General features: G+C 53.2%; 1 protein-coding gene and 1 pseudogene across 1 annotated transcript; both read right to left on the bottom strand.

Moving 5' to 3' along the window:
• Positions 1-23291, bottom strand: part of LOC137464017 (zinc finger protein 850-like) — a 646379-nt pseudogene that overhangs the window by 586902 nt on the left and 36186 nt on the right.
• On the bottom strand, positions 1052-4298 carry LOC137464002 (E3 ubiquitin-protein ligase BRE1A-like). The gene is made up of 5 exons (XM_068175337.1): positions 4287-4298; positions 3625-3750; positions 2603-2743; positions 2177-2278; positions 1052-1722 (listed from the first exon to the last, which is right to left on the bottom strand). Exons 1-5 carry the CDS (start codon positions 4296-4298, stop codon positions 1546-1548), a joined length of 558 nt encoding a protein of 185 aa, XP_068031438.1. The 3' UTR covers positions 1052-1545.

The following is a 23291-nucleotide window of genomic DNA, read 5'->3' as shown; positions in this document are numbered from 1 at the left end:
TCTGTACCCCAAAATCTACCAGCAGCATTACCACATCATTCCTTAGCCAACTTGCTGCCGGAACCTGTAACCCCGGGAGCAATTTCCAGGGAAAGGGGAGCGGGTTCTACTCTCATTCCTTCTAACAGCTCTTACACCATGGCAGGAACTCTCAGCAGCCCAGGTTCCCCTTGGAAAGGCAGGATGCAGTGCTCCTTCTCACTTCTCAGGATTCCTCATAATTTACAAGGCTTTACTCATATATTCTGAATGTTTTCCCCAAGATAATGAATAGTGTAAGAGCCTGTGATGAACTCCTTTTACTTTGTATCTGGTATTTCCTGCAGGGAGGGGATGGAGGAAGGCAGGAGATTCCATGCTTCAGGGAAGGGACACCCATGAGACAAACCTCTGAGAGGTGCACCTTCCAGGCAAATTAAGTTTACTTAAACACTACATCCCAGGAAGAAATGTCACAAATCAACAAGTTCCCGTTTTGATTTTAGGAACAGGCTTCAAATGCTCCAAGCACAGGGAGCACCGAGACTCTAAGCCACACCACATCCCTGCCAAAATTCCCAGCAGCCATGACAAAATGGCTGCAGAAATAATGCAGCATCCTGGCCCTCCTGTTGTGTCAGGAATAAGCTACTGGGGATAGAGCCAAAGGGACAAAAGTTGTTCTAGCTGAGCATATCTTGAAAGGAGAGGAAGGAAGAGATCAAGTGTCTCTACTGTAGAAGTTTAAAGCTTGTGAGAAATGTTTCCAAGAACTGGACAAAGGACGGGAGAGCAGACAGTACCAGAGGCAGGAGAACCAGAAAAATAAACCAAAGGACAGCTTTAAGAAGAATTTGTACATAACCAGGTCAATCTTTGTGGTAAAGCTGCAGCAAAGGAACCACTAAAAGCCCTTTTCTGAGAAGGACAATGGCAGCAATGCTTCAGCCTAGGGGAAGGTGAGCACATCAACCAGGGCTTGTCAGTGGAATGCTGTTTTCTAAGGGTCTCCAAGATCTCTCCTTTCTCCTCTGGTGGATATTCAGACGTGTTTGTTTGGGGTAGGGTTTCCTAGTGCACCAGCCCTCGAGGGTTCTTGCCCTGACTCAGGAAGGTGCACAGGTACCTAAGGAATTGCTCCACTGAGTCTACAGATTAATTTCCTTGGTCTCTATTGGGCCTGTTAATTGGGAAACACTTCCCTCCCAGGAGCAGTGCCATTCCTTGATGGGACTCAATTAGCATCCAAAGCAGAGCCCTCAAATAAAGCTCTCACTAATCTCTGCTGCAGCTCAGCTTCCATCCCACCAAGGCAGCACTTCAGCTGCACGTTCCCGCCTTGGCAGTGTGAAAGCAAGGGATGGGAAACTTCCTCTCAGGCACAAAGAGCACACAAAAACTGAGGGCATGACCAAAGGGACAGGGCCAAGAAAGGAAGCAAGATCCAGAGTGTATTTCTTTGGAGACCCTGAAGGCTCCTCCCAGAAGACACTGCAGCTCAGGCAGCAGAGGCTGAGAGGGAGGGAAGGAGGCTGGCTCAGCACCAGCAGAGGCTCTGAGAGGGCCTCAGCCGATGTAGATCCTGTGGGAGTCGTTGGCCCCGAAGGCCGCGTTGCACTTGGGGCACTTGCGCTGCCGCGTGTCGTAGCGCGGCTTCACACATTCGAAGCAGAAGACGTGGAAGCACCTGGTGAGCACCGAGCCTTTCTTGCGCATGTTGCAGCACGGGCACGTCAGGCAGGCCTGCAACACACAGACACAGACACACACACAGACACAGACAGACAGACACACACAGACACAGATACACACACACACACACACACACACACAGACACACAGACACAGACACACACACACACACAGACACACACAGACACACACACAGACGCACAGACACACACAGATACACACAGATACACACACACACAGACACACACAGACACAGATACAGACACAGACACAGACACACACACACACACACACACTCACAGACACACACACACAGCTGTGAGGGGCCCTGCAGCCCAGCTGCTGTGCTCAGAGATGTCTCAACATGTAGGTGCTTCCATCCCTCAGAAGGACAAGGTGGTTTCTCCAGTGCCAGAGTACAGACGAGAGATGTCAGACACTGAAAGTGTGCCTGCACACCTTCTGACTAAAGTAAAAAGGGAAGCTGACGGACACAGACACTCACCTTGTAATCCTTGATTTCCTCCATCAGGATCTCATCACAGTTGGGAACCATGTCAGGCTTCTTTGTGGTCTCCAGCTTCCTGCGCAACCTAGAAATATCTTCCTGCAGAAAAACAGGAGACCAAGCGAAGGAGCAGTACATTCTCTGTCAGCTTCTTCAGGGACCAAAGAGAACGTGCACCTGGCTAAGTCATGCCAGCCATAATTTCATCCCCTATAATCCAAGAGACAACATGATCATCTGATGCCACAAGTATTGCCAGTTATCAGGGGACAAAATCTGAAAGAGCCAAGACCCGATGAAGCCAAAGTCAAAGTGAAACTGGATACCAAGAGTAGTTCAGCTGAAACCCTCTGCAAGCTCAGTGTACAAGGAGAAGAACACTAAAGCAGACAGATCTTGAAGGATTGTGCATAGGGTATATACCTCAGCCCTTTTGAGGTTGAACATCTCCTTCCCTCTAGTTGCTCTGTTTTCCAAAATCTCCTCCTGAAAATCATGTAACTTCTTCTGAGCCAGCTCCAGCTGGGCCTTCAGATCATCTGCAAGCTGGGCCGCATCCATGGCCTGAGAAAGAAAACCAGTATATAAGGACCAAGCACAGAAGAACAGCTCTAGTGGTCTCTAGTCCCTTGTTCTTACCTTATTATCAACAAGTTCTAATCATTTAGCTTCAAGAGTCCTTTGGGCAGAGCCAAACCTTGGCACACTGCAAGGCACATCTCTTACAAAAACACCAATGATCATCCAATTCTCTTCTTAACCTATTTTCAGCCTTCCAGCTTCCATGTCTTCTCTATTAAAGTGTTCAGAGGCAGTTCTATCTCTGTACTAGACAGAACTACACGATACCTATTTCTAACAATCTCTCTTCACCAGTTCTCTTCTGACTTTATAACCAAGTGCCCTTAATACCACAAGTTGTCCTACTAAACACAGGTCACTGCTGAATTCTCCCCAGCTCCTCTTCACAGGGATATTCCTGCTTTCCTTTCTGCCTGTTTTAATGTAATTTCTGCATTTCTACTAAAACTTAACAACAAAGGCAGCATCAGCTCTAAACTTAGACTTATTTTACTGGTAACACTGGTTACTTTACTCGTCTTAGGCATTTGTTGAAAGTGTTCACATTCCCCAGCTGTATTTCCTTTTGCTTATCCCATCTTTGCTACAAAAGCTTTGACCCCAGTTCATCTGGCTGCTGTCTCTCTCTTCACCACAGGTTACACAGAAAAACATATGACCTGCTTCTCCTTATCAAAGGAAAACATCAGTCTCCAGTACTTTAATCATAATTCTCTCCAGGACTCCTCAGCCTTCTGATATACTCATCCAAAAGCAGGGAATACCAGGTTCTCTAATCCCAGTGAGAGCTCAGAGCCTTCCATGCCTCCCACAAGGCAGCAGCTCCACCTCACAACCCAAGAGGAAACGAAGGCATCGCTCACCTTGCGTTTGCTCATCACCAGGGCCTGTGTTCGCAGACCCAGCTCCTTCTCTCCCGTTCCAATGCTGCTCTGCAGTAAGTGTTCCTTCTCCTCCAGCTTACGTACAACCTGCAGCTGGGCATCCACCTTGGGAAGGGAGACAGAGGGAACAGAAGGAATTAATGTATGCTCTGCGGGTCTTCAGAGCTGTCATTCAAGCTGCAGGCTAAAACTACCCCTGCTTCCCCATCACCAGGGAGCACACATTCTGCTTGCCTTTTTCTCCCTGAACAGCTGTGCCTGTATCCAAAGAGCTGTACCCAGATCTCTATGGTCAACACTTTAAAGCTCAGCAGTCAAATATTTGCAACAAAGATTTCTTAATTTTTGGACAGTGGCTTAAAGACTTGCTGCAAGGCAGTGAACAGTTCCACAGTGGTTCCAAGGACGACAGGATACAGAGTCATAGAATGGCCTGGATTGGAAGGGACCTTAAAGATCATCTAGTCCCAGCCTCCCTGGGATAATTTCCTCTAGGGCATGTGTTGTAGATGTCGGCGAACCCAATGGGAAGAATGATGATGTCTGACTTAGTTCAGAAGGCTGAATGATTTCTTTATTATAATTATGCTATGATACATTAATATACTATATAAAAGAGGATACTAAAAACTACATGCTACTCTCTCTGTCATATCTCACTCCCTCACAACTCGTGACCCTGTTCTCCAGAGTCCAGACACAGGTGGATCCAATTGGCCATCAGGCCCAAACAATCCACCGTGATCCAACCAGGCATTCGCTCTAGGTAAACAATTCTCCAAACACATTCCACATGAGAAAAACAAAGAGAAGAAATAGAAATTGTTTTCTCTTTCACTTCTCTCTGTGCACCTTTATAAAAATACTGAGAGAGAGAGAAATGTGCTTGCCCCATTTTGGGGTCTCTGCTGAGGTGTGCAGGGATCCCTCACGAGGCACACAGGGATATTTCTGGCCTCTCCTAAGGTGTGCAGGGATCCCTCATGAGCTGTGCGTCAGGGTAAATGTGAGGGGTTTTTTTTACTCTTCTCAGCACAGCAAAGGGACACTTGGCCAAGGTTTTGCAAGGTTCCTGTCTTTGAGCCGGATCTGGCTATCCCAATATCCCAGCTCTGGCTATCCCCATATCCCAGCTCTGGCTATCCCAATGTCCCAGCTCTGGCTATCCCCATATCCCAGCTCTGCCTATCCCAATGTCCCGGCTCTGGCTGTCCCAATATCCTGGCTCTGGCTATCCCAATATCTCAGCTCTGGCTGTCCCAATGTCCCAGCTCTGGCTGTCCCAATATCCCAGCTCTGGCTATCTCAATATCCCGGCTCTGGCTGTCCCAGTGTCCTGGCTCTGGCTATCCCAATATCCTGGCTCTTGCTATCCCAATATCCCGGCTCTGGCTATCCCAATATCCCAACTCTGGCTATCCCAGTGTCCTGGCTGGCAGAGCTGGGAAGGAGGTTCAGAGGCTCAGAGCCAAGGAAAGGGGGTGCAGGGACTGGGAGAGCTGGGATGGAGTGTCCAGGGAATCCTGTGCCCAGGAAAGGGGGTGCCAGGGCTCCTGAGTGTGAGGAAAGGAGGGGCTGGGGGCTGGGAAAGGCAGGAATGGGGGCCCAGGGGTCCCAGGTCAGGGTAAAGGGTGGGGCTGGGGGCTGGGAGAGGCGGGGGGCCGGGAACAGGTTGTGTTTGTGCCGGATAAGGGGCTGCAGGGGGGTCTCAGTGCCGGGCAAAGGGATAAAAGGGTGTGTCAGTTCTCAGGAATGGGGGTGCAGGGGGGTCTCAGGGTCACAGAAATGGGGGGCAGGGATGTGGAGAGGAAGAAGGGAATTCCAGGGGGTCCTTAAGCCCAGGAAAGGGGAGTCCAGAGTTTCCCAAAAAGGGGGAACCAGGAAGGGGACACCCGGGGTGTCCGGGAAGGGGGAGTTCAGGGGGTCTCTGGTTTTGCACAAAGGTCGGGCTGGGGGCTGGCAAAGGCAGCAATTGGGGTCCAAGGCGTTCCAGGGTGTCCCAGGGCCAAGCCCAGGGGAAGTCTGGAGGCTGGGAGCCATGGGATGGCGGGGAAAAGGGGAGCAGGGGGCCCTGATGTCCGGAAATGGGGGATTCAGGGGTGTCATAAATGAATGATCCAATTTATTAATTAAAGAAAGTTGATTAAATTGTCCAAATATAAATTTAGAGAATAACAATGAAAAGCCACTATCAAAAAAGGTCAGTGCCGAGCCCGGGATCAGCGCTGGGTGAGACACAGGCTTGACCACTGCAGCATAGGGTCCCCTATGTTCACCCCGACTGTTCTGTCCGAGCAATTTTCATACGGTTTTTCTTGCCTGAGGCAAAGTCTCTTTCTTCTTTTCTGGGCTGCACCTATTCATGTGGAGTTCCTTCACTGTGGCAAGTTGAACAGAACCCGTCCATGTGTTCCTGGAGTTCGGTATTCAGATGTATCTCCCTGATGGTTCTGGTTATCTCACTCTCAGGTACTTATCATGCGTTACTCATCCGCCACATCCATTCGTTTGCAAATTAGGTCCTTTTCTCCCTGCTGCCAGCTGCGGTTTTGAAATACTGTGAAGCAACCTTCCCGCCCCCGGCTGGGGTGCTTAAAAAAACTTACAGAATATTTCTTACCAATATAACATATTTCATACATCTATTTCTCACAAGCACGAATTATCTAAAATACACATAACAATACGTATTTTATATAAATACATTAATTTGTGCTTTTCTCTTAAAAACTTTACATTTTTGTTTTTAGCTACATGTGAATTTTCCCTTGAACCCATGTAACTATTCCATACTCTACTTATTTGGTGCTCTTAAGAACTCTTAATTTTTTTTTAGATTTTGTACCTTTATTTTACCCTTCCTGTGGTATTTCTTGATACATCCTATAACCAACCCTTTTTTCTTTCATTGTGTGGGTCTATCCCCTCTTTATTTCTTGAGAAGCAGAATGTCCTATCATATTGCAGACAGACCCCAGCGTTCTCCTGCCTGTGACACCCCAGGGGTGACAGCCCCAGCATTCCCCTGTCTGTGACACCCCAGCGGTGACAGCCCCAGCGTTCCCCTGTCTGTGACACCCCAACACTGACAGCCCCAGCGTTCCCCTGTCTGTGACACCCCAACACTGACAGCCCCAGCGTTCCCCTGCCTGTGACACCCCAGCCATGACAGCCCCAGCATTCCCTCCCTGAAGAGGCTCCAAGGGAAGTGTCCCGAGCCACGTCCAGCCAATGGAACTGACCGGCCACTGACCAGCCTGGCCTGGGCTGGTGTGGATTCCTCTGCAGACAGCTCGGGGAAAGGTGTAAGAGGCCGTCTGAAGCCCCCACATTTGCCTACCGATTGCCATGAGGAGAAACCCCTTCCCCCACTGCAGTTCCGGCTTGGAGAGAGCGGCAGTGCAGGTGCAGCTGCTGCACCGTTACGTTAGCTGTTCTGAACAAGGCCTGGCAAGGACTCGGCAAGGAGTTGGCAAGGACCTGGCATGAACCCAGCAAGGAACGGCCTGGTGTATCTTTGCCCACTCTCCTCCTGAAGCCGAATGAACTTTTGGGGTGTCCCTAGTGGTCTCTCACTGAAGACCTCTCATCTGCCCCGTTACTACTGTGACAGACGGATGGAGATGGAAAACTGTCTTCCTAAGGACTGAGACTGGGACCCCTACCACAGGGAGTGGGGAAACCACTAATGACACGACCTGTTCTTCTTCAGTAATTCCAACGGACTTATTCTTCATTGTGTTCGTCCTGCCTTGGTGGTTTCAGTGGACTCACCTGTTCCCCCACAGCAATTACAATAGACTCTCATTGTCCTGCATGTTCCCCCCTCTTTCCTCTGTGGACTATAATTGTGAGGATCTCACCTGTGTTGGTAGCTATTCCCATCCCCTTTTCTCTCTCTCTCTCTATCCTTTTATCTCCTTTCTGATCCCCACTATCGCATTTACTGTTTTGGCCCTTAATAAAGGTACATTTGTTGTGATTAACTGATAGTCCCTTGTTGTTTGCCTTTTTGCACTTTTGGGATTGGCGAAAAGAACCATCGCGACACCCCGCACAAGCGGATCGTGACAGATGGCCAGGGTGTCAGACCCAGCCAGCAGGGGTTTAGCAGGGGCAGGTCGTGTCTGACCAACCTGGTCTCCTTCTATGACCAGGTGACCCTCCTGGTGGATGCAGGAAAGGCTGTGGATGTGTCTATTTGGACTCCAGCAAGGCCTTTGACACTGTCTCCCACAGCACACTCCTGGAAAAGCTGCAGCCCACGGCTGGGACAGGAGCACTCTGTGCTGGGTTCAGAACTGGCTGGATGGCCGGCCCCGAGAGTGGTGGTGAGCGGTGCTGCATCCAGCTGGGGACAGTCACCAGTGCTGTCGCTCAGGGCTCTGTGCTGGGCCAGCTCTGTTCAATATTTTTATTGACCACATGGCTGAGGGAATTGAGGCTTTCATTAGTAAATCTGCAGATGACACTAAGCTGGGAGTGTGTGTCCATCTGTTGGAAGGTAGGAGGGCTCTGCAGGGAGACCTGGAATGGTTTCCAGTAAGATGAAGTTTACCAAGTCAAAGTGCCCAGTCCTGCATTTTGGCCACAATAACCCCCTGCACAGCTCTAGGCTGGGGACGGTGTGGCTGGACAGTGCCCAGGCAGAAAGGGACCTGGGGGCACTGGTCGACAGCAGGCTGGACATGAGCCAGCAGTGTGCCCAGGTGGCCAAGAAGGCCAATGGCTCCTGGGCTGGACCAGGAATGGTGTGGCCAGCAGGAGCAGGGAGGTCATTCTTCCTCTGTACTTGGCACTGGTGTGCTGGGCATTCTTCCCCTGTACTGGCACCGTTCCTCGAGTGCTGAGTCCTGTTCTGGGCCCCCCAATTTAGGAGGGAAACTGAGGACCTAGTGTGTGTCCAGAGATGGGCAACAAGGCTGGTGAGGGGTGTGGAACACAAGCCCGATGAGGAACGACTGAGGGAGCTGGAGTTGTTTATCTTGGAGAAGACTCAGAGGTGACCTTATCACTCTCTGCACTCCCTGAAAGGTGGTTGCAGTCAGGTGGGGGTCGGTCTCTCTCCTCACAGCAACTGACAGAACCAGGGGACAGTGTCTTAAGCTGCACCAAGGGAAATTTAGGTTGGCTATTAGGAAAAAAGTTTTTTATAGAAAGGGTAATAAATTCCTGGAATTGTCTGTCCAGGGAGGTGCTGAAGTCACCATCCTGGGATGTGTTTAAAAAAAGACTGGATGTGGCACTCAGTGCAATGGTTTAGCTGAGGTGGTGTCAGGGCATGGGCTGGACTTGATGATCTTAAAGGTCTCTTCCAACCCAGTAATTCTGCGATTCTGTGATTGTGTGACATCACAGACCAGGTTGTGACATCATATAGTTGGCTGTGACATCCCTGGTTTATTATGTGACATCACAGAGCAGCCTGTGACATCAGAGCATGCCTGTATGACATCACAGAGCAGAGCAAGCTGTGAGGTCAAAGAGTGTGCTGTGACATTATAGGGTGGCTGTGTTCCATCACTGAAGGTGTTGTGACATCACAGGGTGGGTCTGTGAGCCCACAGAGGTGCTGTGTGACATGTTAAGTGAGTTCTGCCATCACAGAGCAGGCTGTGACATCACAGAGCAGGCTGTGACATCACAGAGGAGGTTGTGATGTCCCAAAGTCAGCTGTGACATTACAGGCTGGCAGTGTGACATCACAGAATGGGCTTTGAGGCCACAGAGAAGACTCTGCTATCATAGAAAAGGGTTCTGTGACATCACAGAGCAGCTGTGTGATGTCACAGAGGAGGCTGAGACAATACAGAGTGGGTTGTGCCATCACAGAGCTGACTGAGAAATTACAGAGCAGGCTGTGACATCACAGTGAGGCTGCATAACATCACAAAGGTAGCTGTGACATCATAGAGCTGGCTGTGACATCACAGGGTTTCTGTGACATCATAGGCCGGGCTGTGACATCACAGGGCAGATTTTGTGACATCACAGAGCAGACTGGGACCTCAAAGAGCAGGCTGTGACATCACAGGGCACCTGTATGAAATCACAGGTGGCCTGTTACATCTCAGAGTGGGCTGTGTGACCTCACAGGGGCTGTGTGACATCACATAGGGCTGTGTGACATCACAGGGGCTGTGTGAGGTCACTGGGGAGGTCACTCCACCCCAGCCCCCCCTCCCAGTTCCCCCCAGAGAAGTCCAACGCTGCTCGTGCACAGCGGGGTCCCCTGTCCCCCCGGGTCCCCCCGCCCCCGGCGCCGCAGCCTCCTCCAGAGGATGTTCCACGAGATCGACCCCAGAGCCTGACACGGGGATGGGAGCTGGGGCTGTGGGGTTGGGACAGGGGGACAGGGACCCCCCGGCAGCGTCCCTCTGTCCCCCAGGGCCAGAGCCTGGGCCAGGGCTCCTTCACCCTGTTCCCAACGAGGGCTTGAGAGCACTGAAAAAATCCCCAGCAAGGGATCAGCAAAAAACAGATTTAATATTAAGTGACAGCACCACAAAGTTCCTTGGCAAGAGTCACTCTGCTCCTGGAGCCGTTGTGATGGTTGGTGCCATGGAAACCTGCCCTGGCCCCTTGCTCAGGGCTGCTGTCACTGACCAGAGCCAGAGGGGATCCCTTGCTGGGGGCTTGTGCCATGGCCACCTGCCCTGTGCCGCGCTGGCCGGTCAGGCGCCGCGGAACCAGCAGCAAACGCCAGGGCCAGGGCCAAAGGCCAGGTCAGCCCGACAGAAAGGGGCAGAGCTGGGCACTGTTTCCATGGCAGCCCTCACTGGGGGTGACACCTGGGTCACCTGTCCTGGCAGTTGCCATGGAAACCCGGCTCACTGGGAATATAAGGGTGGACAAAGGTTTTAGTAGGGCCTGGCACAACGGGACAAAGGGGGGTGGTTTTAAACTAAAGGAAGGGAGGTTCAGATAAGAACAGATAAGGAGGAAATGTTTGATGATGAGGGTGGTGATACACCAGGACAGGTTCCCAGGGAGGTGGTCAGTGCCCCACTCCTAGAAACATTCAAGTCCAGCTGGGACAGGGCTCTGAACAACCTGATCTGGTGAAAGATGTCCCTGCTCATGGCGGGGTTTGGATGAGATGAGCACTGCAGAGCTCTTCCCATCCAAACCATTCCAGGACTGCATGGGCAGAAGGGGCTGCTCAGTGCACTCCATCCACTGCCTCGACTCCTCATGGTCTCTGCTGGACCCCACATCCCACAGCCAAACCCAGCCCCTTCTCTGCCTTTCCTCCCCCTGCCCCAGGGGCTGGCACAGCCAGGGGGGCACAGGTGACCTTTGGGCTTTGCAGGGCTCAGGCACAAGGGCCGTGGCAGAGTCAGGGCTGAGGTCACACTCTGTGGGCTGGGGCCGAGCCCAGCCAGAAATGAGCCCTGAGGCAGCAGCTCTGCAGTGCTGGCCACCAGGCCGGCTTGCCAAGGGAGGCTTCTGGCCATGCCCTGCAAGCAGCTGCTGCTGCCAAGGCGCCTTTGGTGCCTCAGGCTCTCCCTGGCACAGCTCCCAGCACGGCACTCTGCCCTTGCGCCCGAGGCCTTCCCTGTGCTGGGGCTGGCCTGGGGCTTTTCCTGCAGCGGGACCTGCCCTGCTCCTGGCACAGGAAAGGCAGTTCCTGCTGGAGCAGGAGGCTCTGCCTGCAATGGGCTCAAACCACTCCCGCAAGGCCCTGTTTGCAAAGCCCCAGTGGGAAATGAAGGAGGGGCGTCACGCTGCCGTTGGGGTGAATAATGCTGAAACCAGCCTGACTCCTCCATCCCAAAGTTCCTCATCCTCAGAGGGAGATGAAGCTGTGGCAGGGCTGGAAAAATCCCCAGAGAAAGGAACAACCAAGTGACACCACTGAGAGCTCCTGCAGAGCTGCTGAGCTGGCCCAGCCTGGGCACATCTGACTGACAGGGCAGCACTTCAGACTAGAAAAGCCCCATCCAAATTTTAATGGCAGCGTCTCCTGGCATTTCCCTTCTTGGGGGCTGTGGAGATTCCTCCCTGCAGTGGGGACACCCCTCAAGGTCACTGCTCCAGGCTGAGCCAGAGATTTGCCCATGGTGGTTGGTCGGGGGCAGTGACATCAATCTCTGCTTAAGAACTGGTTTTTGTTTAATACAATTGCTTCAGAATTGCTTCCTGTTTCAGCCTGAGTGCCCCTGCAAGAACTGGGCATCTTTCAGGCACTTCCAGAAGCTCAGGGATCTCATTTCATGAGGAATCTGGGATGCAAATGGCCTTGTAAGAAGGACAAAAGCAGAAGCAATGGACTAGAAATAATAAAAAAAAAATACCCTTCTTCCAGACAAAGTCCACCAAGTCATTCCCTGCATTTCTCCTTTTCAAATTCCTTCCATCACCTACTCTCAGAGGTCCAGCCTGTTCTGGTGCTTATCATGAACTGACTGTGCTCTTGATTTATACCAGCACTGGAGATGTAGAATCACCCAAACTGAACACAGAAACAAACTCCCTCTGTCCCATTTTCATGTTCTAGATCACTTTCCAGGTGTCCATGGAGATGTGGGAATGATTATCACACAACTCTCCATTTCTGGCTGCGGGCTCTGGAGATTCCTTCTCTGCATTCAGTCAGGCTTGTATTCCCTAACAAGTCCTGGTTCCACCTCCTGTTTCCCAAGGCTGGAACAGTCACAATGAAAACCTCACCAATGGCACAACTCCCCAGCTCACCAGGAAAAGAAAGGACAAGCTGTCAAGTTCTCCAAACCTTGGTCCTGCTTGGCTGCAAGACTCCTGCTGCACACCCGCTGTGGAAAGCCAAGAGAAGCTGCAGGTGGTGGCACATCTTGTGACAGGAGCGCAACCTGGTTCTCCAGGAAAGGTTCTTGAAAAGAGCAAACAGGACTGTGGAGAAGATACCTGGAAAACTGAAACAGCTTTCCAGAAGTGAAATGAAAATTGAAAGAAACAGTCCAAGATGTTTTCCTCTATTTATTTCTCTGCTGCCTTTTTCCATCTTGCACTACTTCTCCATCCCATTAATTCCAAATGCATCTCACCTCTTAAGATCAGTGACTTAGCGAGTTCTAGACACTCCAAAGAACCATGACCTAAACAGTTTGCTTTCCAGTATTCACTGGAAAGCAACGCTGGAGCCATAAGTGCAGGGCCAGGACCAGGGAATCCTTCAGCCAGGAAATGTGCCCCGATAGGGTTTGATCCTCAGCGGGGACAATGCACGGCAGCGACCAAGGAGATACCTCTGCCCCCGTGCAGGAGTCCAGACTCGGTCTGGGCTGACCAGGGCAAAGTTCCCGTGTTTGGACAGGCTCAGGGGCTGCCCCCGGGGAGCGGGGGGCTGGGCGTGGGGGTGAGCGGGCAACGGAAAAACGGACACGGGGACAAACGGCCCCGGAGCTTCAGTTGCAGCAGCAGCAGCAGCGGCGGCAGCAGCAGCAGCAGCGGCAGCAGTGATTTTGTCGACTTCCGATTCTTACTCCTCTCCCTCTCCTTCTCCCGCTGTCCCGCTCTCCCTTTCCCGCTGTCCCACACCCTCTCCCGCCCTCTCTTTCCCTGTGCCCCCTCCTCTCCCAGTCTCTCTCTCCCCATTCCCGGCCGGGCCATGCCCCCGGCCCGCCCCCGGCTCCGGGCGGGGCTGCCCCATCCCCGCCCCCGGCCGTCCCGCCGGGGTCTCGCCTCCGCCCGGCTCTGGCCGTGCTGGCGGTGGCGCTTCTGGGCGGGCATCGGTGCCTGGGGCTGGGGCAGCATCGCCTCCCTCTGGCTCCGCCTGGCCCGAGCCTGGCCCCGGCCCTGGCTCCTCCCGGGCCCCGCGGAGGACACACGCGGCGCGGCCGCTGCCGCCGCCTCCGCTGCGGCTTCCCCGGCCCGAGCTCCGCCGCTCGGCAGCGCGGCCGCCGCCCCCGAGCCGCCGCTGTCCCGTTGCCGGGAGCGAACGCCTGGGGAGGGCCGGCCCGGGGCGGTCGGGGGGCGCTCGGGGGCCGCTCCTGGCCCCGGGCCGAGCGCTGACAGCCGCGTCCCGCCCGCAGGGAAGGCGCAGCAGGGCCTGAAGGAGCGGTACCGGCTGGGTTCGCTGCTGGGCAGCGGCGGCTTCGGCAGCGTCTTCGCGGCCACGCGGCGCTCGGACGGCGCCCCGGTGAGCGGCGGGGCCGGCGGTGGGCGGAGGAGGAGGAGGAGGGGAACGGGAGGAGGAGGAGGGGAAGGAGGGGGTGGAGGAGGAGGAGGGATAGAAGGAAAAGGAGAAGGGGGAGGAGGAGGGGGGGGAGGAGGAGGAGGAGGAGGAGGAGGATGGGGCTGGGGCAGGGCAGGGCAGGGCAGGGCAGGGCAGGTGAGGTGGCATGCTCAGCCCGCTGCTGCTCTTGGCTTGCAGGTGGCCATCAAAAGGGTGCCAAGGAACCGCGTCCGGCACTGGGGCGAGCTGGTGAGTGAGCGGGGCCAGCGGCAGAAGCCGGGCCGTGCCGGGCGGGGATGAACCGAGGCCCAGCAGGGTGGGAGCCACCAGAACACCTCGAGGGAGAGCGGGCGTGGGGCCAGCGCAGGGCGCAGAGCACCCCGTGCTGGGTGAGGAGTTCCTGACCCCCGGCACGGCATCAGCCCCACTGACAGCATCGTGCTCCTCCTGCAGCCCAACGGCACCAGCGCACCCCTGGAGATCGTGCTGCTGGACAAGGTGTCCACTGGATTTCCCGGTGTCGTCCAGCTGCTGGAGTGGCTTGAGCTCCCCAAATACATCTTGATCGTGCTGGAACGCCCAAAGCGGTCTCAGGACCTGCACCATTTCATTCGGGCACGGGGGTTCCTGTCCGAGGAGGTGGCACGGGATCTGTTCCGCCAGGTGCTGGAGGCCGTGCAGCACTGCACCAGCTGTGGGGTCCTGCACAGGGACATCAAACCAGGGAACATCCTGGTGGACCTGGCCACCGGGCAGGCCAAATTGATCGACTTTGGCTGTGGCACCTACCTGCAAGACACAGCCTACACTCGCTTTGCAGGTGAGCCCACGCAGGGGTGTGCTCTCGGTCCTGGCATCTCATGGCCCAACATCTCACAGCCCAAGCTGGGTGTGGCAGCGGGGATTCTCCCTTTTGCTGCTCTTCATGGCACTGAGATTTCAGCTGAGTTGCGTTTGAGCCGGGCTGGGTGGGGAGCAAGCTTCCAGCCCTGCTGGCAGCCTTTGCCCACCTCTCTGGGCAGGACTGAGGCTGGGGCTGGGGCAGCCAGCCTGACAAAAACACGGGTGGGTGGGGGTAGCAGAGAGGGGGGCCGTAAGCTGTGTCCCAGCCGGTTTGGTGTGCAGGTGAGAAAGGGCTTGGACTGCTCCACTCACCTGGTTTGTTTTGGATTCATGATGTTTTTTGGGCAGTGCAGGCAGGGAGGATGAAGGCATGGTTTTCCCAAGCATTGGGTGGGTTTTTCCTCCTCATGGTCGGGCCTTGCCAGGACTTCTGCTGCCCTCTTCCAACCCCAGTGGCTTCTTTTCCAACCCCGAGTCTATACACAAGTCCCAGGTGCTGGCGAGAGGGCAGTGGTCACCCCGTGTGCCACTGGGGCAGCCCCCACACGCCCAGGGATGCTGGGGCCAGGCTCTGGGAGCAGCAGCATCCCCCTGATGAACCCCATCTGTATTCCACAGGAACACCGTCATACAGCCCCCCGGAATGGACCCACTTTGGATTTTACTATGGCAAGCCAGCTACCATCTGGTCCCTGGGCATCCTGCTGCACCAGATGGTCTGCGGGGAGCACCCTTTCAGGAGGAGCCAGAACATCAGCTGGGACCATCAGCTCTCGCTGCCACGACGGCTCTCTCAAGGTGGATCCTCATCTCTGGCCACGGGGGCAATGCCAGTGCTGGGAGACAGCAGCAGCTCGTGAGCATCCCGCCCTGGCAGCTGCTGAGGAGGTGGCACATGTCCTGCTCTCCTGCTCTCCTCCAAAACAGGGAATTGATGGGGAAGTTTAGGCCCAGCTCTGAGCACATCCAGCATGGCCTGGGCACGGGAATACTGGGGCAAAGCCAACAGGAGCCTTCTCCAGCTGACCGGCGGGTTCTGGTTTCTCTGCCCAGAGTGCCAAGATGTGATCAGGCGGTGTTTATCCATGCTGCACTCGGACAGGCCCTCGTTAGAAGAGCTGTTCTGTGATCCCTGGCTGCAGGATATTGATCGGCCCTAGAAGAAGGGAGAGAGCCACAGGCACACTTTGATGCAAGGCCCTGGTAAGTTACAGCTCCACACATGCCTTGGCAATCAGAAGCAAAGGAACCCAGACATTTTGTCCTGCCTGTGTCACTGCCCAGGGGTCATCAGATGGGAACACGCAGCCCTTGTGCTGGAGCTGAGCTGCTCTGCCCAGCACTGGTGGCCACCATCTGAGCTGGTTTTGCTTGTCCTGGTTCCCTGACAGCTCTGGGCCCTGGGCAGAACCCTGACAGCCTGGGCTCACCTCCAAGGAAGGAGAAGGAGCCCCTGGAGAAGCTGTACCAGGTGCGACTGCTGCTGCTGGGGACAGCGAGGACGACATCAAGGATGACAACCTCTTCCTCCACCTGGCCACCGGCAGCTGAGGATGATGGACTTCGATTCTGGCACCTTCTCCAAAGCCAGGCTCCACAGGAAATTTGCAGGTGAGTCCACACGCAGGGGGATGCTCCCAGATTTGGGCATTGCACAGCCTGGCCAGGAACCAAAGGTTCCCCCTTTGCTGGGGCGGATGCAGCTGATCCTTCAGTCGGCTGCCAGGCTGCTTTTGGCAGGGCTGGGGGATGGGCTGGGGTGGTGATGAAATGGGAGTGGGCTCCTGGCCCTGCCAACAGCCCCAGCACCCACCGTGCCCCGGGCTGGGGCTGGGGCAGCCAGCCCGACACAAACAAACCCCCATGGTGGGAGCAGAGGTGGGACTCCAGAACCTGTGCAGGGGCTGCTTTGCTCTGCAGGCAAGGAAGGGCTTGGGCTGGTCCACTGCCCCTGTTTGCTTTGGGATCACCATTATTTTGGGGGGCAGTGCAGGGGGGAAGGGAGAGAGCCTGGGCTTCCCTCACCTGTGGGTGGGTTTTTCCCTGGCATGCAGGGGTTGGGCCTTCCTCAAGTCCCTGACAGTAATATGATTTTTGACCTTTTTTCTTATTCCCCTTTTTGTCTGTAATCTATTTTCAATAATTTGTTGTGTGTTTTTCTAGAGGAAGCGTTCCAGGTGAGGTCCAGTCTGGATGGGGAAGTGCTTGGGAGCAGCTGTGGCGTGGATGGGCCGTGCCCTTGGAGAAGGCTGAGGACATCGTTTGGGACCAGCTTTTCTTCCAGCGGGGGATGGCGTCAGGTGGGTCCCGTCTGCTTGGCATGGTGGGATCAGAGCTTTGGGGAGATGGCAGCGAGCACAGGAGCATCCTGCTCTGGGCAGCTGCTGAGGGCTGGATGTGCCGTGGCCGGCTGCAGGCTGGGCACATGTCCTGCCCTCCTGCTCTGCTCCCAAAGGCAGCAGGGATGGGCAGCTCTGGGCACAGCTCTGGGCACGGCCAGCATGGCCTGGGCACCGCGGGCGGCTGGGACAAGGGGACAGGAGCCTTCAGCTGACGGGCGCTTTCTGGTTTCTCTCCTTGCAGCCGGGCTCTGCGGGTGCTGAGGCTGCTCTGGGCTCTGCCAGGGCTCTGCTGGAGCTCAGCACCGGGCCGCAATCAGCCAAAGAAGAAATGGGGTGACCTGCAGCACAGACCTGCTGGAGCATTTCAGCAACACAGCTCAAGTGTGCAGAGTGTACACCTCCCAGGGAAAACATGACACCACCCCAAAATAAACTTGTTCAATAGCTTCTGAAATGAAATCAATCTGGGATGACCCCAAATGACATTTTGCAGCTTGCTCAAGCTGTAGCTCAGCCCTTCTCTGAACAGTTCTCTCCCCCACCTGCCTTTTACTTCCCAACTGCTCCCTCTTTTCTCCCAGTGAGTTCCCAGCCCATGGCAGTCTCCATCACACTGTTGCCTTCCTTGGTGCCCCTCACCACAAGGAAGGCCGAGCCCCAGGCTTAGGGACTCATCCTGTCACTGGCTGAGGAGCAGCAATGTCTCAGAGGTGCTGTGGGATTTTAGTGTCATTCAGAGCTGCTCTCCAGCCCTCAGCTCTCCTCACTGCTGAGTTCCCACTCCCTTTTCCTCGTCCTTGCAGCAGGATGAGCTCTGTGAATCCCCTTGAGCCTCCCCACTCTTCCCAGCCCACGCACCCACCTCAGTTAGGCTGAAGCTGCAGCTTCTCTGTCTCCTCTGGCACACCAGTCCAGTCCCCTGTGCGGGGAGCCCCAGCCCCAGAGCACAGCACTCAGCAGTGCAGTCCGGGCTGGAGCAGCTGCCCTGCAGCCCTGGCTTGGCTGTTTGTGGCAAGGGAATGCTCCCTGTTTGCAGCTGTCCCTGCAGGATGGCCCCAGAGCCGAGCCCAGCCAGGCTCCCACTGCAGCCCCTGAAGCTTGGGGCAGACAGTGGTCCCAGAGCTGAGGTTCACGGGGAGCACCCGGAGCTGTGGCTTGCAGTCAGTGTTGGCAAATGTTGTGTTCTCATCTCCTGCAGCCTGTGGGGAAAGCCACCTGTGCTGCCAGGCCTGTGTGTGCCAGGCCTGTGTGTGCCAGGGGCTCTTGGATGTCTCTGTACCCATGGACAGAAGGCTCTGTGTGTGCCAGGTGCTCTTGGATGTCTCTGTACCCATGGACAGAAGGCTCTGTGTGTGCCAGGGGCTCTTGGATGTCTCTGTACCCATGGACAGAAGGCTCTGTGTGTGCCAGGGGCTCTTGGATGTCTCTGTACCCATGGACAGAAGGCTCTGTGTGTGCCAGGGGCTCTTGGATGTCTCTGTACCCATGGACAGAAGGCTCTGTGTGTGCCAGGGGCTCTTGGATGTCTCTGTACCCATGGACAGAAGGCTCTGTGTGTGCCAGGGGCTCTTGGATGTCTCTACCCATGGACAGAAGGCCCTGTCTGTGCCAGGGTTTCCTTAATGTCTCTGTGCCCATGGGTATGGAATAGCATGGGCCCTGAAAGTGTCAGTCCCGTTGCTTGCACGCTCCTTCCTTTGTATACAAGACACATCCATGCACACCCCCATGTACAGATATATTAAAACGTCAGGGAGGGACAGAGATTTCCCACAGAGCTCTAACTTGGGCATAACTCACCTTTTAGCCAGTGGCCAGGGGATTTTTTTCCCAGCTCTGTGTGAGAAGGTGTCCAGGAGCTGAAGGAGCAGCATTTAGAAGCAGTTTCAGGATTTCTAGGCAGGAAGTGGAGCTGACAACCATCCACGTAACTCGCCATATTCATCAGGATGTGCTGCTGGTTCTTTGGGAATATGGCCCAATGGAGACACGAGCCTTGGAAAAATCCCAGCTCTCTGTGGGTTTGTGCAAAGGGGGAGCAGCAGAAACACTTTGTGTCTGCTTTGGGGACACAAGGCCCAAGGAGCTGCGGTGGCAGAGGGTGACCTGGGCTGGTGGCAGGTGAAGTCCTGGTTCATGACATCCCAGAGTGGCACAGGACAAAGCTCCAAGCCCTCCCAACCCCACTGGTGAAGTCTTTGTGATGCTGCACATCCTATAGGAAAAGCTGCTGTCACACAATGCACTGGGATTTGTAAGTTTCATTTTCAATACTTTAGGTCAAAGTTTCAAACTGCAATATTTTTTGTCCTCAAGACACAGTCGTGCACAATCCATCTCTCATCCTCCTATTGCTTCAACTCCAATTAAAAAAAAAAATCTTAATATTGGAAACAAAACCCAAAGTCTTTAAAAAAAGGATGCTGATGTCTGTCTGTGAGATGGATCCAGGCATGAGAACATGCACAAAGTAAATGAGTTCTCCCTTTAAAAAGATCAGTTACCTCTTAATCCAAAGTTACAGAAGATTTCACTACACATTTGTTTCTTTTTTTTATCTTTAATATTTTTCTCGGGTTTTTTTTCTTTTTTCTTTTTCTTTTTAAGAAGATAACACATTCTGAAAAAGAAATGTTCAGCAAAATGAGATACATTGCTGATAAATAATGAAAATATTTACTCCTCTGTTTGCTTTTCTCTGGATACCCCGATGTAAAAAATCTAGCAGATATGAGCAGAGGTGTCAAGTGTTTGCTTTGGACTAAGCTGGAGTTCAGCACTGCTGACATCCTGATCCAGCCAAGAGTTGCAGAATTCTTTTGCACATCTCGAGCCATGTGTTTGCAGGCACAGCACCTGCAGTGCTGACACACCAGTGCACGTGAATAACTCTGTTACTCCCTCACAGAATTTGGGCTCTGCCCCAGAACGAGGTGCTCCAGCCCTTGGCTCCTGGTTCCCGTGGGGAGCAGCTCCCTTCCCTCTGGCTGAGCTGCTCAGGCAGAGCCTGGCAGCTCCTGGCCCTGCAGGGCTGAGGCTTTTCCCCGTTGCTGGGCACAGACGGATGGAGCAGCACTGCTGGACACGGGCACACAGAGGGACCAGCAGCAGCTGCCTTTGGCCACCTGAGGCTCCAAGGCCCAAACTCTGAGCAGACAGGGCTGGAAGAGACTCGCAGGCTCCCTGCTGGCTCTGCTGCCCCACTTGTGCCCACCTGGGAGCCCCCAGGGCCAGCAGGGACTTGAGATGGCAGCCCTGGGCTCCTGGAGGTTGTGCAAGGAACGGAGCTGGGGACTCCCTGTCCATGGGGAGCTTCCAGATGGAAAAGGCTGCTGTGCCCAGGCAGCTCCAAGGGCAGAGAAAGGAGGGTCTCGACCCCTGGATCTGTGCCAGTCCCACAGTCCTGGGCAGCAGCCACCGAGCCCTGGGGGAGCAGAGGGCACAGCAAGAGGGACAAAAGCAGGCAAGGTCAGAGACTGGAGAGAGCCAGAGCCGGCAGCAGGAACAGCTGCTCCATTGCACTCTTGGAGAAAGCTCCTGGCTGGTTCCAAGCGCTGAAAGGCGTGCAGGGCAGAGAGGAGGCCACACCAAACACTGCTCCTGTTTCCACAGCCTCCCCTCTCCGTGTCCCAGAAGGAATTGGATGGACTGTGTTCTTCTCCCCGAGTCGTCCGGTTCAGCACGAGCAGCTGAGCACCAGGAGCTGAAGGAGCTGAAGCCTCAGGCCACAAGAGCTGGGCCTGAGGAGACTTTGTGAGCAAATGAATGCTGCTAACATGGACCTGGCTGAATGCAGCAGATGGAATCATGGAATTGTTATGTGTATTTTAGATAATTCGTGCTTGTGAGAAATAGATGTATGAAATATGTTATATTGGTAAGAAATATTCTGTATGTTTTTTTAAGCACCCCACCAAGGACGGGTAGGTTGCTTCACAGTATTTCAGACCCGCAGCTGGCAGCAGGGAGAAAAGGACCTAATTTGCAAACGAATGGACGTGGCCGGCTCGGAGATGGGTGCTTTTCAGCACTGGTGGGTTCCTTTGTCTCCCTGGTGCTACACTGCAGCTCCTGGCATGTAGATGTTAGCAAAAAGGATTCTCTTTGAGGAAAGATCTAATACTCAGATCCTTTGGCATTCATCATTTTTCAAGTATCTTATGTTACATTTTACATATTTGTCGTGGTTTGACATGGAAATGAATTTTTTCAGGAAGTTGGGTCAAACCAATCAGTGGTCAGGTTTGGATATTGGCACACTATTTTGAATTCTTCTGATAAAAAGCACCTACTTGGCTGCAGGCTCTTTACTGCCAAGCTCTCAGCAGGGTGGCTGGCTGGAGGTTTGCTTTGTCCCTCATCAGCTTCAAGGAGAAACCATCTCACCACCACAGTGACTGCTCAATGTCCCAGTGCAGAATTTTTAAAACACGGGGCTTCTGTTCCCCTCCTATTCTCCAGCATTAGCCAAGGTATTTCAGAATGTTTGTACTGATTTGCTGAATCCCCCTGGACATTTAGAAAGTAAAACATTACTGAACTGCTTTGCTGGCTGCTTTTGTTTTATTGGTAGCTGCACATTTGAGCTGGTAAAACGGTTTGCTGTTGCTATTCCAAAATTTGTTCACTAACCTACCATGCTATTCTATATGCTAATCTTTTTGTTTCTCTCTTCATTCTCTTTCCCTCACGCATCTCCATTCTCGTCTTTTTCTCATTTTATGAGCCAATTCCCTTTCTCTAATTCCCTTTTTCTGCGTCAAATCCCATATATAACAAAGTGTCCGAGATTTTACTCTGCAAGTTGTTGTATGTAATAAACTTCTGTATATCTTATCCAGCTGAACACAATGGCACCACTTACACGCCCTAAGTGACATGTACATGTTTGGAACGCCCAACGAGAAACACGCTATAAGTAGTTGAGAGTGAGATAACCAGAACCATCAGGGAGATACATCTGAATACCGAACTCCAGGAGCATGATCAATCGGACGGGTTCTGTTCAACTTGCCACAGTGAAGGAACTCCACATGAATAGGTGCAGCCCAGAAAAGAAGAAAGAGACTTTGCCTCAGGCAAGAAAAACCATATATAAATCACTTGGACAGAACAGTCGGGGTGAACATAGGGGACCCTATGCTGCAGTGGTCAAACCTGTGTCTCACCCAGCGCCGATCCCGGGCTCGGCACTGACCTTTTTTTGATAGTGGCTTTTCGTTGTTATTCTCTAAATTTATATTTGGACAATTTAATAAATTTTCTTTAATTAATAAATTGGAGCATTCATTTATAACAATCTTGAATCCATCTATAACATACTAAAAATCCTAAAGCTTCAATTTCTTACCCATGTGACATACTAAACTCCTCTCTACAATCTCTACAATCTATTTCACACTTTTGTGGTTTCTAGTTTACCTTGAGGCTTTGGAAGTTTTCTCCATGAATGAGGGTCAAAGTCAGTGCTCCCCTGGGGGTCAGGACACCCCAGAGCAGACAGAGAAATACTCCCGGTGTCCTGGGTTCCCACAACATCCCTTCCTCCTTTATTCATTATACACAATTCACAAAGTTCTATTGTGACATTTGGGTCTTGGCCAGTCCTTTTCTGTAGGGTATTCAGTGTCACAGTGAGCAACCAAAGGTGACATATTAGCATTGTCAGCCTTATTTCACATTATCAATTTTAAATTCTATCTGAAAAAAAATGTATAATAATGTTCTATTTTTATATAACTGTTATTATGATGATAATAATAGTATTATATTTCACTTGCACAAATGAACCTGAGCTCAAGTTTTAACCTTCCTCTGTCCCTCCATGTGGGAGCATTCCAAAAGCAATTCTTCCTTCTGTTGGTGCTGTTTCCAATGTGCCATTTACAAACTTCACCCACATATTCCCAAACCCACAATTCTTTGCCTTCTTCCACATGCAATTTTTGGATGCATTTGAAGACAACCAGGGGTTCAGCCTCTTTTAACAGAGTGCCCCACTGCTGACACCAGTGCTCTGACCTCAGCCCACTCCAGAGCCAGGGAACTCCAGGGAAGGGCTTCCCATCTGGGAATTTCTGATGGGACTGATTCCTCACATTTACATTTAAAAAGTGACATTTTGTTGTGATCTGGCCAGACTGTGCCAGTTTTGTTTCCCCAGTGGGCAGGGTCAGCACCAAAGACACAGACACAAACTGAAGGACTCAGTGTCATTGACTGTAGCTCAAAGCAGCAAAGAATCACAAAAGGAGCAGCTCGGCAATGCACCCAGCCATGAACACCAAAGATTGCAGCAGTGATTA

The sequence above is a fragment of the Anomalospiza imberbis genome, chromosome 34 (assembly GCF_031753505.1).
Source record: "Anomalospiza imberbis isolate Cuckoo-Finch-1a 21T00152 chromosome 34, ASM3175350v1, whole genome shotgun sequence".
In the NCBI taxonomy this organism is placed as follows: Eukaryota; Metazoa; Chordata; class Aves; order Passeriformes; family Viduidae; genus Anomalospiza; species Anomalospiza imberbis.
This window is presented reverse-complemented; position numbering and strand designations above follow the sequence as displayed.

Excerpts from the sequence above, each read along its gene's own strand:
- LOC137464002 (XM_068175337.1), bottom strand. Across the intron at positions 2,744-3,624 it reads TGGTGATGAGCAAACGCAAG|GCCATGGATGCGGCCCAGCT; the intron begins GTGAGCGATGCC and ends TTTCTTTCTCAG. Across the intron at positions 1,723-2,176 it reads AGGAAATCAAGGATTACAAG|GCCTGCCTGACGTGCCCGTG; the intron begins GTGAGTGTCTGT and ends TGTGTGTTGCAG.